General features: G+C 26.8%; 1 protein-coding gene across 1 annotated transcript in view; it reads right to left on the bottom strand.

Moving 5' to 3' along the window:
- The window catches only part of LOC107444593 (uncharacterized), a 209,408-nt gene that overhangs the window by 31,278 nt on the left and 161,586 nt on the right, over positions 1 to 16,544 (bottom strand). The window contains exons 5-6 of the mRNA XM_021145380.4: positions 15,866 to 16,041; positions 12,371 to 12,513 (exon numbers count right to left, since the gene is read on the bottom strand). Coding sequence (XP_021001039.2) covers positions 12,371 to 12,513; positions 15,866 to 16,041 — 319 coding nt within the window. The remainder of the gene's footprint in view (positions 1 to 12,370; positions 12,514 to 15,865; positions 16,042 to 16,544) is intronic.

Genomic DNA, 16,544 nt, shown 5'->3' with positions numbered 1-16,544 from the left:
AGCTTCCTAAGCAGAAAGCAGTCAACTCTTTCATTCCTATCTCCTTCCGGTATATAACTCATGTGTCATGTTTTGGCCACCCAGTATGAATAACAAACCTGTTACGTTTTTACGTAAACTTCTTTCTATAACTTCAAGATATGACATCATAATTCTTTACGAAAATCGTGAAATTGCAAGACGTGCTCAAATAATTTGAACTAGACAAATTACTAATTACCCCAAGTGCTTCTTATTAACAACACCAAATGATGATTTAGTATCATTAATCTTTACAAACATCGTAAAATGGCAAAGCGTGCTCGTATAGTCTGGACTAAACAAATTTCTAAATCAACCTGTTGTTTTATACTTTTTTGAGTTAGCATTTATCTATTGACACACTTGGAAACTAAGTTTGAAATTTCCTGAGAATTATTTTTCTAGCTTCCTAAGCAGAACGCAGTCAATCCTTCCATTCCTATCTCCTTCCGGTGTATAACCCATTTTTCAAATCGTGTGCCATGTTTTGGCCACCCAGTATGAATAACAAACCTGCTAAGTTTTTCTGTAAACTTCTTTCGATAACTTCAAGATATGACATCATAAATCTTTACAAAAATCGTGAAATTGCAAGACGTGCACAAATAATCTGGACTAGACAAATTATTAATAACCTCAAGTGCTACTTATTACCAACACCAAATTCTTATTTAGTATCATAAATCATTACGAAAATCGTATAATCTGGACTAAACAAATTTTTGAAGCAACCCTTCCAAACAATATATCTTCCAAAAGTAATGAGAAAATAACTTCTTTTAAAAATTCCTCAAAATGGGTGAAAAGAAGTTCAGAAATAAAATAAAATTCATGCGAACTTGCCGAACTTCACAAAGGGATAAAAGGTCGTAAGACAATTTCCTTTTCCAAATTCAACTCAGTTTTTGAGACTAATGCTTCAAGGCAGTCTTCTTAAAAAACGAGAGAGCCGTAATTGTACAGGAAATAAAAAGAAGGGAAGACTAAATAGAAAAGTGATTTTCTTCAGTATAATTTTTTTTTCCGTTTCTTTACGATCTTTACTCGTAGGTTAAAAAAAAAATGCTAGGTGCGTTTTCTGGATCTCGCTTTTATTGTAGGCAAGGGGTTGTGGTCAACCATGCGTTGATAATGGTATTTTTCCACCCCAGACCTTTGCTTTTATCGTACTTTTTTGCATCGTTTCTTAAGGTAAACATCCGCAATTTATAACGGAAAGTTTAGAGTAATAATAGAGTTAGAAATATTTTTTTTTATTCATGAAAATAAGCAAATCAAAGAACGGAATAATTGATTAAGATGTGGTTGATTTTTACAGTTTACATTTTAAGACATTCGAAGTTTTGTTTTAGAGATACTGTAAAATGATGCAAGTAAAACTGATAGAACAGTCTTAGAATACAATAGTACGGAAAAACTGATAAAGATGTCATTGATTTTTACAGTTTAAATCTTAAGACAATAGAAATTTTCTTTATCGTTTTACGAGCTACAATGAAAGATGCAAGCAAAAACTGATATTTCAGTTTTGGGACACAATTATATGCAGTAGAGAGAGGTTACAAAAAATATGAAAATTGTCAAAATTGATTAAAAATTGAAAAATTCAAGTTCGAAATGTTTTGAAAAGGTGTCATTAATACCAAATTCGACCCCTATCATAAACTAAAAATAGCGACTAGGGGTAACATTAAAATCTCCATTTTCCAAGTACACCAATTACTTTTCTGTGGAGTAGTATCAATCAGAATTTAGTGTTGAAAAACTCTAAACATTCTGAAAATTTCAAGTTAATATATAATCAAGCGTACATATACACTTCAACCCTTTTATTTAGTAGATGGTACAGTGGTGTATCTTCGGTATGCATTTTTTTCTGACGCTTTAATTATAAGGAAAAATATAGTTTGATAAGTTTTAATTACAAAAGCAGTTTAATAATTACTAAAAAAATCTGTTAGACTATTAGAATTGCATTTGTAAAAAAAATTTTGAAATCAAAAAAAGAAAGAAAATAGTTTGACATTTTTTAAAATTTCATATTCAAAAATTCATCAATAATTGATTTTGTAAATTAAATAAATTTCAATGATGAATAACTATTTCTCTTAGATCTAAATATCTCAAAATAAGGGCAAATTAAAAAAAAATATTGTTTGGCAGTGAGCTGTGTTTGGAAGATTTTTGCCTTTAAAGCTTAAAAATGTTTCATAACCATTAATTATTAAAATGCAAAATATAATATTTTTTCACTTATTTTGATTAAATTAAGATGAAATAATGAAAAGTATGAAAAATATGTTTAATAAAAATTCTGAATGTTTGAAGTGTGTAGTTAAATCAAAATGCAGATAATTGAGAGAGCTCACACCGATTTAAGATGAAATCGCTCCATTTCTAAATTATTTTTGCCAATTTCGCAGTCAAGTTATTGCTTTTTGTTTACAATTCGAGTCCGAGAAGGTGAAAATCTGATTTCGTCTCTCACGACGATGAAAATTCTTAAGAAATAAAAGTAAGTGGTTTTTAAAGCTATGCATGGTTTTAGTTGTATAATAAAAATAATTATGTTCCTTCAAGAAGATTTACATATACCTCTTAATTGCGTGAAATAATTTTATAATTTTCAACTTCCATCCGCTCAGTCTTGTTAAGCCTAGTTCGAATTTATATCGAATTTGTATCATACCTGTAATGTGTGCTTCCTCGATTAACAAACTAATTTTATTTTAACAAATGGTGCATATATGCATGCTAAATTAATGTATCTTGTTAAATATTGTAACGTGAAAATAACTTCACAGACTCTAATGCGCATCTTATCTTACTGTCAATATAAATTTTAGCATTACTGAAGAACAAAAATGGTGGCAGCTACTTTACACTAAGTAGTGTAAAAAAGGACAGTTTTGGTATAATGAAACACCTAGATATAAAAGTTATGTATAGCGTTTCACTACACTACTTTGTAAAGTAGTTGGCACTATTTTTTTTAGTAGTTGCCTCTATAAAAGCACTGTAACCGCAAAATAAAAAAAATAGGGTTCAAATTGTTTAAAATTACGATCTTTAGAAATTACATTTTGGAAAGATAGAGATAAAAACAGATGAGTTTAATGCTTTGAAAATAGCTATTTATTAACACCAAACTGAAACTTCGCCCCTAAACATTTAGCTCCGGTAGCCCTGCCGGCCATTCAGTTTCAATAATTTTGTAAATAAAATTTTGTAATGCGTGAAATAAAAATAAATTTACTTGAAAAGGTTAAAAAACAAAGGGAATAAAAAAGTGTTTTTTTTTTCTTTCTGAAAATAGTAACTTAATGACCCTAATTCAAACCCCAACCTCCAAAACCCTGAACCTTCCTGAAAACAAAAACCTCCGACCACCCTGGGAGTTCACCTAGCTTCAATATTATTGAGAATAAAACTTCTCCGAAATTGTAATATGAGAGTTTTTATAAAATTAAAGTATAAATAGGTTACAACTAAGTTCATAAGCAAATGCAGCCATTTCATTATGCCAAATTACAAAACTGCATTTGCTTTCTTGCAGTATGTAGCATAGCCCGCATGGTATTTTTTCAAACAGTTTCAGCAGATAATAATTCTAGAACTAATTATCAAATGTTATTTTTTATTCTGTTTTACTCCTTGTATATATTCTACCCACCTCTGTAGTTCCAAGTTTCTAAATCTTAGAGTTTGTGCACAACAAAACAAAATGTAACGTTAAGTTGACACCGAAAACAGCGCCGGCGGCACGGATGAATTTTTAATATAGAGGGGTATTTAGAGATTATTATTGGAAGTACTAATTAATACAACAAATTTATAGAACTATTGATTATTAGTAGAATTTTAAATTAAAATATCTAAATCCTTCCATTTAATTCATTAAATATTTTTTAACATTCAAATATCGTTATACTATAAACAAGAAGAACTTAAGAACTGCGTGCAAATGAAATCTTTACAAAAACTAATAGAATAAAAAAATTAACTATCACTAGTTAATACTTTTTATGAAATTAATCACGGTTATTATTTCCACCAATTATCACGATAACACTCTTTTTTGTAATAAAAATAAAACACTTTTATGGTTCAAATGCTTTTTCATTACACATAAAAACATAAAAGGATTTGTTCCCCCATAGACCTAATTACACCAAAATATACTAGTAGACTGACATAATTACATCTAGATAGATAAAATAACAATAGAAAAAGGGAATAATCTCCTGCTCAATGTTGCTCATAACTGATGGCATAACATCTACAGCACAAAAGAACTGTCACTCAAAAGAAGCTTAAAGAATTAAAAAAAAATACTTCTTTCTCCAGCGGGCAAAGCCGGCAAAATCTCATTATATCCTTCAGTTCACACAAGAAAGAATGTCAAAGAATTTGCGCGCTTCAATTGCACTTAATTACATCTAATCTGCATAATTCCAAGCGTGTGCGCTTAACTCAGTTAATTAAACGTACAGCCGGCAAAGAGTTTTGTAAAACTCCCAGATGGTTTTTAAAACAAGAAGCCATCACGATCTTCTTCAATGCTCATCAATATTTTTCTGATGTTTTACCTTTTTTCACAAATGAATGTAACTTCATTTAAACCTTTCGAGAGTTTAATAAAACATATTTTCAGAAATTTATTAATTGCTTTATCGGTTCTCAAAGAAGAAATATCTAAATTAGAAAGAATATAATGACTCGTTAATTTTGTCTAGATATTTAGTTTATTGCATATAACTTAGAAACTGTAATAATTTTTGCTAATTTTTGAAAAATATTTAAGAACCATTCCTACATGAAGGTTTTATTATAGTTGCCTTTAAAATTTCAGTCATTTTAATGCCAAAATGATTTTTTTTGGCCACATAATTTAGTTTATCGAAAACTAATAGCAATATGAATTTTTTTTTGTTATAATCTACTAATATAATTGGATATAAAAAAGAATTATGATGCTTTTAAATTTTGATTTCTTTTTGGAATTATTAAATTTCGAAGTTGCACTTATTTGCAATTTAGGTATAAGAGAACAGTTATTTATCATTAAAATTTCGTTAATTTACAAAATCACCTATTAATGAATTTTCAAATTTGAAAGAAAAGAACATTTTAAACACTTTCCTTAGATTATATATATATAGTATTATTAAAGTATATAATTCCTATAATCTAAAAGATTTTCTTAGTTACTATTAGAATGCTTTTTATAATTACTGAATACAAAAATGTATTTTTACTGGCAATTATAAAATTAGAAAAAAATCTGCGGCATAGGTTTAATGAAATTTATATGACCCAAATAGGTCACTAAAAAAATTATAAATTTTTGCAAAATATTACATAGCCGTGGAGTCTGCTTTTATCAAAAGAAAAGGATTATTTTAATTTGTGGATTGTATGTTAGTATTTGTGTAATAATTTACGAAACAACAGTTCTTGTAGTAAAGTTAATTCATATGCTATGTAACTAAAATAAGTTAAAACTTCCAAAGCTGAGGCCTCTGAATTATTCTAAAATTCAATGATTTTTAAATTAAAGAAGTGAATAAAAATTTCTTCAAAATATTAATAAAATTTAATAAACCTTTATGGTAAAAATTATTAATTTCTAAACTTCTGAAAAATAAGTTTATTTTTAGACGTTCACTGCAATCTTAAGATAACAATTAATTAGCATGTTCGACTTAATTTTTCTAATAAAATCGAGGAACTACTCTGAAATACTTACAAAATGAAGCAATTTTTAAAATATATAATAAGCTATTAAGTGATTATTAATATTTGATAGCGATCAATTACTATTTATATGAGCTAAATTGACACAGAATTTAATTAAAGTAAAAAAAAAGCCATGATGAAAAGCTATGTGACGTCAATTGATTTTATTTAATTGCTCACTTTTTAAAACTCCATTTTATCTGACGATAAAAGATATCATATCATATTTTAAAAATCACAAAGAGATATTTTATTTTTCAAATTTTTTTTGTCGAAACATAATTTTAGTTAAGTGCTTTTATCCTAGACGAAATCACATTACTAAGTAACTAAACTGCAAATTATGAAACTTAAGTCAATCAATATTTGCTAAAAATAAATGTTTTACACTAATCAATAATTTAGTCCCCGGATTGTTGTCATTTTGAAAATTATTTTGCTGTAGTGTGTCAGCAATTATTAATGACGTCTTACCACTGAGTACGGTCATTAATTATTCTCAGCAATGAATGTTCTACCTGCAATCGATAGTAACGTTTTATTTATTTTCACTCTCGCGGCGATGAGTTTATATCATTCTCAGATTGCTTTTAAAATTAAGAATTATTATATATTGTACATTAATATCTTCTCTCCACATCATTAAAAACGAGACTTTTATAATAAGTACTGTAAACATACGTAATTTTTTTTTACTTTTGAAAGTTTTTAAACTCAAAAAATATAGTAAAATCATGCGAAAATATTTTAAGCTATAATTGTAATTAAAAATTTAAATTGCTAAATGTTTTTTCCTCACGTATGCAGTGTAATATATAAAGTTCAGACTAATGAGATTTTAGAAAAATAGAATAATTATGTACTACTAAATATGTGTTTTTCTTTGTCTAATAACATAGAGCCACTGTGAAGGTAAAAAAAACAATAATAAGAAATGGAATTACTTCTGCTTTATTAATTTTTTTGGTATATATCTTTCAGTTTAGTGTATGATTTTGTAGTGTTTTAAATAAAAACCAGTTTTGTTTGTAGATTATAAAACAATACATAAAAAAATATTTTATTTAATAAATGCATAAAATTTGAGTATTTTCAAATTATAAATAATTTCTGCATTTCTAATACATAAAATATTATTCATGTACCTATATTAGATATACTAGTTCTATTAAAGATATTAGATATACTAGTTCTATTAAAGATGCAAATTTTAGTACAGTCTGAAAGTGTATATTTTTAAAGCTTGCATTGAAATTTTTTTTGTTTTTTAAATATAGTGAAAAGGTTTGCATAGACAGCATAAATAACATATAAACTACATAATAATATATAATTAATGGGATAATAAATATTTTACAGAATATATAATATATTCTATAGATTAAAAGGTATTTTATGAAATAATAGATATCTAACATAATTATAAATATAGTATTTAATAATAGATATATAATAGAATGATTGAGAGATGTTAGAATTATTTATATTTTTTAATAATCGAATTAATAATCGAATAATCTTTTTATTAATCGAAATGTTTTTGTTTTTTTAAATATAGTGAAAAGTTTTGCATAGACAGCATAAATAACATATAAACTACATAATAATATATAATTAAGGGGATAATAAATATTTTACAGAATATATAATATATTCTATAGATTAAAAGGTATTTTATGAAATAATAGATATCTAACATAATTATAAATATAACATTTAATAATAGATATACAAGTATAATAGAATGATTGAGAGATGTTAGAATTATATATATTTTTTAATAATAGATTTATTTTAATGGAGGCATAAATTTAAAGTGCTTCCAAATTTAAGATAATGTATGTATTTCTAACGCATGAAATCTAATTTATAAACATTAGCGATATTAGTTCTATTAAATATTCAAATTTTAATACAAGTTAAAAGGATTTATCTCAAGACTTTCATTGAAAACTTTGCTTTTATCCTTTAAACATGGTAGAAAGTTTTGCATAGTCTTGATTTATCCCTAGTTCATTACCGACAGAGACATCAGTATCTTAGTGAACAAAGGCACCTCTTCTCAATCAATATTTTTCCCTTCTAAGGCTTTATTGTTGAATGGAAACAAAGGCAACATATTCTCTTCAATCACTTCGTGCCAAGACTAGCCACAACTGTTAGAACAAAATTAAGTAATGGAGTTTCTGCTGCAGACGATGGAAATTAACCCAAAAGAATATTGTTTAAAAGTAGGAGAAGGCATTGTACCATTGGGCAGTTTGAAAACAAACATTTTTATTCTTACTTGAGTAAAGAAAGTACACATGTAAGTAATATCTTATTGCTTACAATTTAAATAATGCATAAACATTTAAAAATTTAAAATAAGTTATTTTATAAGGGAGTGATAAATAATTTTACACCCTTGCAAAGCGTCCCAAAGTACATGTTGTACCTTGGGTATTGTGTCTCGGTACTAAATGAGAAATAAATAAATAAAAAGGCTAAATAAATCTTATTTAATGAATATTAAATGCAAATTATTATGTAAAAAGAGTAAAAGGCTTTATTCATCTGCCAGATTAGACCAATGGCATGAAATTCAAAGGAAATTTCAGTGATTGCTTTTGACTCACTGAAGAATCTGCTGAGGGTGAAGGCAATTTACATATTATTTCTTCTTCATCTATTTCACACATAGTTTTATTTCCTCAGAGAAAGGTGTTTGTTACTGTTTTAAGAAGGACAAAATTCCTTTCATTCCCGTTTTAACAATTTTGTCCTGAGATATAAAAGAACACATTGAACGAAATAACACATTGAAAAAAAAAAGCATGGCACGTAAAAGTGTTTAGTTGTTCAGATTAACAAGCCATACCATTAAGTTGAACACAATTGAACGTTCAAAATACTATCTTTATTAACACTAATCAATTAGGAAAAAAATAGAAGAAAAATTAATGATAATTTACATTTCAATGAATTTTTTCTTTTTACTTTCTAGCTCTTACAAATCTCACTTTAAAGTTGCTAGTTACTCTACAATAACTCTTCTTGCCTAAGGGAATAACTATGTCAAGTTAGTTTTGTTAGTAGGCAATTGAAGGCAGGGTTTGTCCCGAGGTACAATTCTCCCAAGATGCAACGCTCTATATTTTAAATTAAGAAAATTTCCTTGAAAATGGTAATGGAAGAAAAAAAAAAAAGGAAAATTGAAAAGAAATCCTATTTCAACCATTTCATAATAAAGATAATTATTCTTTAAAGAAGGGTCATTTTTAATAGAAAATATTCCTTTTAATTAATGAAAGCAGACGATGTATTGGCGGAAAAGAAGATAACACAGGAAGTTTTTCCTTTTTGCATTCCAGAAAAGATTCCACGGTGGAAAGAAAAAAAAAATCATTGACGTCAAAAAGTTCTATCTCATTAATAATATTCGCAAAAGATATAATATTTTGTCCAGTATTTAAGGCGTACACGAGAGATCTTTTGTGAGCCGTTCCTTTTTGCTAAATTGAAGTTCGGGTAATTACTTATGTTAAATGAAGTTTAATGTGACGTGAACTTCAGTGGTTTAAATAGAAACCATGATTAGAAAGGTAAAAAAAAAAGTGCTGGTCGTTTTCTACAAACGACCAGCACTTTTTTTTTTAAAAAGGATGAAAATTAATTTTCCCAAAAGAGAGATGAATCTAAAAACTAAAAGGGAATTGACATAAAAAATGTAGAGTATTACAAAATTATTTGTCCCTAACGGATGTAGAGTTGTTTGATCTTTAAATAATTGTATCAATTAAATGTCCGTGTATTTTTATTTCATATCAAAAAAACTTTTTTCTCTGGAACTAAATAGCTAGATATTTTTTTAAAAACTTTTTATTATTATTTCGTAAGAATTGAGAATAATACAAAAAAATGTATAGTTAAGCCATAGAGGAATGTATTAAAGGTTTCAAATTTAATGCAACAGCATGTGAAAGAAAGATAAAAAAAGAGAAAGGATTTTTTTTAAAAAGCGTATTAGTGTTAACTCTTTTCGACAGAATACAACGTCCAGCTGCCGCAATAAAGTAAACTACTTTTCCTTGTGTCATAGAACAGACATTGCAGATTATTTTTCATTCAAAAAAAGCAAAAAAATTATCTTTAGCACTGTAAATATAATCGTAGCATTGATAGACAATAACTACAAGTAAAAAAAATATAACAGAGACATTAAATTGCAAAGTGTCGCGTTTTTATTAATGTGTCAAAAGGGTTCTGCTATAAGTAGAACGAAAAAAGAACTTTGAATGAAAGCGTAATGATGACGTCAGAGTGGAGTTCTTTACAATTTTATACTATTTTTACAAGAATAATAAAGTGTAGGTACATTTTAAAATCCTCTTTGTTCTTTTAACCCTTGAAATACTAAGCTGAAAATTGATTCAGTAGGCATTTATTATGTCAAGGCCAGGTAACGCATCGAAATAAATTATTGATATAATAAAAGCAATAAATATTTATATGAAAGAGGAGCTTGATTTAGTAAAAAAAAAAAAGAAGATATTTTATGTTATGAAACTCTTCATTTTTTTCAGTAAAGAGTATAAGAGGAAGTTTTTCGAACTGGGAAATGGGTGATACAAAAAGGTTGCTAACCTATGATTTAATACACAGAACACACCTATTTCGTTTCGTTAAAAACACTTTGTCCTCTAAGTCAATTTAAACAAATTGATCAAACTGTACGAAATTTAATACTTTTATACTTTTTGTGTGAGAGTTCCCAGAAAATAATTTTAGCATACAATTTGAATGCAAAAGATATAAAATATTACGTTAGGGTCTAATTGACTCCATCTTTGCACTAAAAGGGATAACTATGTTAAAATTTGTTAGCCCGATAATTTTATATCATACAAAATAATTTTATTCAAAAATAGCCTTCATAAATGTCTCACAAAATTCGTCATGAAAGCATAAAGGGTTAATTTTGCATTTATAATACGTATGTTAATGCAGAAAACGAAAAATAAATAAAGATAAGAACAATTAAAATTTTTCCTAAGAGATGCTAATAATTTCTGATGAAATATTAGCCATTTAATATAACGTAATAAATGTTTTACATAATAAACGTTTAAAGAAAAGAAACGCCATTTTACGTAAATATTATTCCAACAAACTGCTTTATGCAATTTAAAAATCTGAATTCTTGTTCATTCTTTTCTTATTCGATCGCTTGCAAGAAAAGAAAAAAAATCGTATGCAGATGAGAAAATGTGTGGAATTCATTTAAGCGTTATAAACTTATAAACAACAGATTAAAATTGTTTCCAGTTCGTTTAACTCAGAAGAAAAGTAGAAAACAATTGTTTCAATGTGTCATATTCTTCAAGATTGTGTTTTAACTCAAGACTGGTTTTTACAAAATGTTAAGTTTTTAATATTAGCTTTCGCTTTTTTATGTTTCGATTACTTTAAAGATTTCCAAAATACACAGACTTTTAAACGTATCTTATACCGCGATAAGTACTTTGAAGAATAATTATTTTCACCACTATTACAGGAAAATTATTATTTTCATAAATGTTTTAAACGATTTAGTTAATAAGGAAAGCAAAATAAATGGAAATGAAGTATACACAAATACCAATTTCAAAATACAAACTAACAGAACATTTATTAGTGTTTAAAGTTTATGCCTGCGGATAGTCTGCTTTAATATTATAACTTTATAGTATTTAATATTTTCTATAATCATGAAAAAATTAAAATTTTGAATCTATATAAGCAGAACATATGTCTATTTTCAATCTATGTATCTGAACGATCTATGTCTATTTTCAATCTATGTATTTTTTTAGGATGATTTATTATTGTTTCTCAATATTAGAAGCCATAACACTCTCAAGAGATTAGGAATATAAACAATAACAATTTCGTAACTAATAACAAGGAACATAATTGGAATACATTGCAGCGAAGATGGCTGCCGTTGGTTTACTTTGTATTTTTGCTCCTATCAAATCATACGAGTTGTTAAATAACTATTAAAGTTTACTTTTGATGTTTACGCCAGCGCCCTCTATTGAGTTTTTTAAGCAACAAATAGAAATATGCGCGTACGATAATTTAGATTCTTATTTCTGATTTCATACATTTGTAAGATCGATTTGAAGATCTTTTTTCTTTGCAATAAATAATTGAACACGAATAAAAATTCTAAAAGTTCTAAATCCTTGACAAGTTAATATAGGCTGTTTTAATAGTAAATCCTAAGACCATAAATAGTAAATTTTATTAAAAAAAATAATAATCCGAGTAAATGTACCTTGAAGTTGCTGAAAAAGCAACGATAGTTTAGATTTAATTTTATTGCAAAGCCTGCAAATTTTTTTTAAAGCACATCATGCAAATTTGTAAGTCTTCTTTGTCTTCTAACGAGCTGATCGTGGATATTAATGAAAGCTTAAAGGCTATGACTGATTAATATTACTGATGCAAATATGTATATCAAACTACGCCATGACATTTGTAGTTTCCTTTAATGCATGTAACAAGCAGAACGTGGGTAATATTTTTGAAAGCTGAAAGTCTATGACTACTTAATACTTTTCATAATAGTAAGTGCTGAACTCACCTGTTGACCTCCAGACGGACCCCATGGGCGACACTCCTGTTGGAGAGGTCATATTGGCAATGAACAGTGACTCCGAGATCCTGATTCGTGACTATCATGTCGTGGTGCTGGATGACTATGTCGTTAGAAAATTCCCCGATGCTCTTAACAAGAGAAAAAAAGAAAAAAATAGAATTACTTTCAATCATCGATTGTTATTTCTTGTTTCGAACATCATTACTAATGTGAATAGTTTACGAGAAAACAATTTATCGTGACATGGTATAGAATCACTTCTTCGATTTTTGGGTAGAAAAATGTTTTACTTTGATTCTAATCAAGGCCGGAAAAAGAATGGGAAGGTGATTTCTTCAGAGCAATAAACTCGTTATTGGATTTATTGAAAAGAATGAGGATTTTTTTTTGTCTCTACCAGAAGTAAGCAGAAAGCCGTTACACCCCACGGTACACAGTTCTTTGTTTTGGATATAACAATGAGAAATCATAAAGTCACGACTGTTATAATCAGGATCAGTGCCCTTTTCAGTGGCAATGTCACCAGTTCCATAAAAAAAAAGTGTCAGGCTCTAAAGGCTTTATTCAAACAAATAAACATAGCAGATTGTGGAATGCTTTCTATGACACGCCACTCTTTTGAGGTGACAGGTTCCTGTTTATAAAAAAGTGTTATTTTTATTTATTCTTTGTAGTACAAATCTCAGAATAGATTTCTATTCATGTTTTACGAGGAAAAAAGGTCTCATTCAGGTTTTACAAGAAAAAGTCCTATTCATGTTTAAGAAAAATGTCTATTCATATTTCACAAATAAAGCCATTTAATAAGGTAAAAATGCATATAAAAAGGCATTAGATTTGTTGAACTCTTTAATAAGGCAGATAATTGAATACTTCATATCTGTTCATTCGATCAAAGATGTTATGTATGTATTTTATGTAGAGGTTCTTCAAACACAAAATAGATCTCGACATTAGTTTTGATTATGAATATTTTTTTCACATTCTAATAAACTCTTCTTTTAATTAACATTTTCTGGTTTAAACAATTTATTCCTATATAGGCAACATTTATGTCATATAATTTTTAATGATTATCTTTCAGAGTTTTTATGTTTTAAGTGATTGAACACATTTTAGACAATTAACATATGTTTGTAACATTTTAGCGCATGGTATTGATTAATTATTCATTTGGGTTTTGAATATGAATTTTGATTATTTTTTTTAATTCTCTTTTAGCAAAAACGTCAGAATAGATTTCTATTCATATAATATAAAAAAAAATTCTATAAGTTTGATAAAAAAAAGTCCTATAAAGGCGAAAAATGTCTTTCTTTATTCCAAAAATAAAAAGATTTAACATGATGAAAATGTTTACAAAAAGGCATTTGATTTGTTGAACTTTTTAATAAAGCAGATAAATGAGTGCTTCATATTACTTGAATATTCATTTAAATTGAATATATAAACAAACAAGGATCCCATGTATGCATTTTATTAAGCTTTTCAAAAAGTGAATAGACCTTTAAATTAGTTTTAGGTTTAAAATATTTTTCTTTCACAAAACCTAATTAAGTCTTTTTCATTCTAATTCCCATTCTCTTTTTTTATTTATTCTTATTTATATGCAGCATTTAAATCTTATCATATTTAAAAGTTAATTTTTCAATTTTATTTATGTTTTATCGTTAAAGACTTTGCCCTGGAATTTATCTTGAATAAATTTAAGATAACAAGCACTTTGAAATATTTAAAAGAATGATATTGATCAATTTTTAAATTGAAATAAAAATTTTGTTTATTTTATTATGTTTACTTATTTTTCGTTGAACAAGTCTCGAACTAAATTTCTTTTAACTTTTTTATAAAAAAGGGTTCCCTTTACATTTCTTGAAAAAATTATCATATTCATCTTTAAAAAGAAAAATACTTGTTTTTTTAATAAATTAAATGATTTAATGAAGCTGCAGTGCACACATAAAATTTCATATGAATTCTTTGATGAAGTATATATTTGGAAAATATAAGTATAAAGACGGAATGCAAGTATTGTATTTATGTTTTTAAATTCAAAAATAATTTTAAGCTTTTTCAGTTTTGGTTAATAATGTTTATTTTTCAGTAAATTACTTAGACAATTATTTTTAATGGTAATCATAAATTTCAAAGACATAGTAAAGATTATCTAGGTGAAAATAAATAATACCAGTTAAATTTAATTATTTTTAACTTAAAAACAGTTTCATCAATAATAAAAGAATTTTTTTACTGAAAATAATAATTAACTTATTAGAATAAAAGTCACACATAGCAAAATTTTGCGTTATTTTTCAAAACTTTAATTTTTAAATATCTGCGCCTGCCTTGATTAATCAAGTATACATTTGGCAACATTAGTCAAAGTAAGTCAACAATAATGTAACAGGAAAACTCTGTCAAACAAACAACACTGGGGAATAAATTTTTGCTTCATTTGTACAAATAAGTGACCTTGCCTAATTTGGGTGTGGGGATATTGAATCTAAAATAAATTTTGCTCTTAAAGTTACAGATTATTTTTAAAATGACATTTTTATTCCAGTTTTGGAAGAAATATTTAAGTTTAAAAACGTTATATATAAAAGGGGGTCGCATAAATTTTACGACTAACTTCCATGACAATTACGGTACACGATTAAAATTAAAATTGCATATTTTCTAATGCCCGGAAATGTTGTCGAACGTGGCTAGATGCGTTTCCTTTTATGATCTCAAGCACACGAAGAAACAAATCATAATAGGGACAGCACCCCTAGCTACGTATGACGGCTTTTCCGGGCATAGGTTCCTATGCAATTTTAACCTTAATGACGCGCCTTAACTCCCTAGAAATTTGTAGGGATATTTAGGCAATCCCCTGTTATATATAACATTTTTGAACTTGTACATTTCGACAGAAAAACTAAACTAAAAACTAAACTTCGGCTAAAAATTTCACTAAAAAAAAACTGTAGCTCGAAAAAAGAAACGAATTGCTGATTTGAAATCAATGACGTGAAAATATCCAAGATCCGTTAAAAAATCTTACGAAAAAAAAATGTTCCCCAGTGTATTCCATTTTTATTTAAACAATGAATTTATTCTAATGTATTTTATTTATTTAAATAAATTATTATGAATTTATTTAAATAAATTATTATTATGAATTTATTTATTTAAATAAATTATTAATATGAATTTATTTATTTAAATAAATTATTATGAATTCATTTATTTAAAAAAATTATTATGAATTCATTTATTTAAATAAATTATTATTATGAATTTATTTATTTAAATAAATTATTATGAATTTATTTATTTGAATAAATTATTATTATGAATTTATTTATTTAAATAAATTATTATTATGAATTTATTTACTTAAATAAATTATTATTATGAATTTATTTATTTAAATAAATTATTATTATGAATTTATTTATTTAAATAACATACATGTAACACAAATTAACTTACCTCTTGCTTAACATCGCAATTCAGATCATGATAAGCCATTCTAATTTCAAACTCCATGCTATTTATGACGTCGGTGACACAAGAGTTAGGTCGCGATTTCACGTATACTTTTCCATTAAATACTTTGGTTGTTTTCACGAAAGCCACCATCTCTCGGGAGCGGCACTGAATTGTTACTGAAAAATAAAGAAGTAGGTGAGAAGTATTTTAAAAACAAACATGAAATATATACTGGTTATACGAAATTTAATCGACAATTAAAAAATTTGTATCAAAAAATTTTTATTATTCATTTTTATTTATTATTATTTTTATTTATTATATTTTTTTAAGTGATACGGCTCCAATTTTTTTTTTCAGACTCAACCCAGGTTTCAGTCTTTATAGCTCGAAATTTTATTTTCACAAGTGGAACTACAAATTATACACTTATAACCAAAGATAAAAAAATTAATACCTCATCGCAAGTTTTCAAAGTCTTTCAATTAAAGAAAGGTACATGACGATATTTTCGAAATATCTATAATTAGTTATAACCACACGTCGGAATCAAAAGATGAAATTTGCATACATCAACGCAAAGGTGCAAAGTACCTGCAGTGCTCTCTGTTCGAAATTTTTTGAACTAAAACCAGGAATTCTGGGACAAAATATGTATGCTGGGTTGCATGAATTTGCT

The sequence above is a fragment of the Parasteatoda tepidariorum genome, chromosome 6, assembly GCF_982258835.1.
Source record: "Parasteatoda tepidariorum strain Cologne lab strain chromosome 6, Ptep-v5.0, whole genome shotgun sequence".
NCBI classification, from domain to species: Eukaryota; Metazoa; Arthropoda; class Arachnida; order Araneae; family Theridiidae; genus Parasteatoda; species Parasteatoda tepidariorum.
This window is presented reverse-complemented; position numbering and strand designations above follow the sequence as displayed.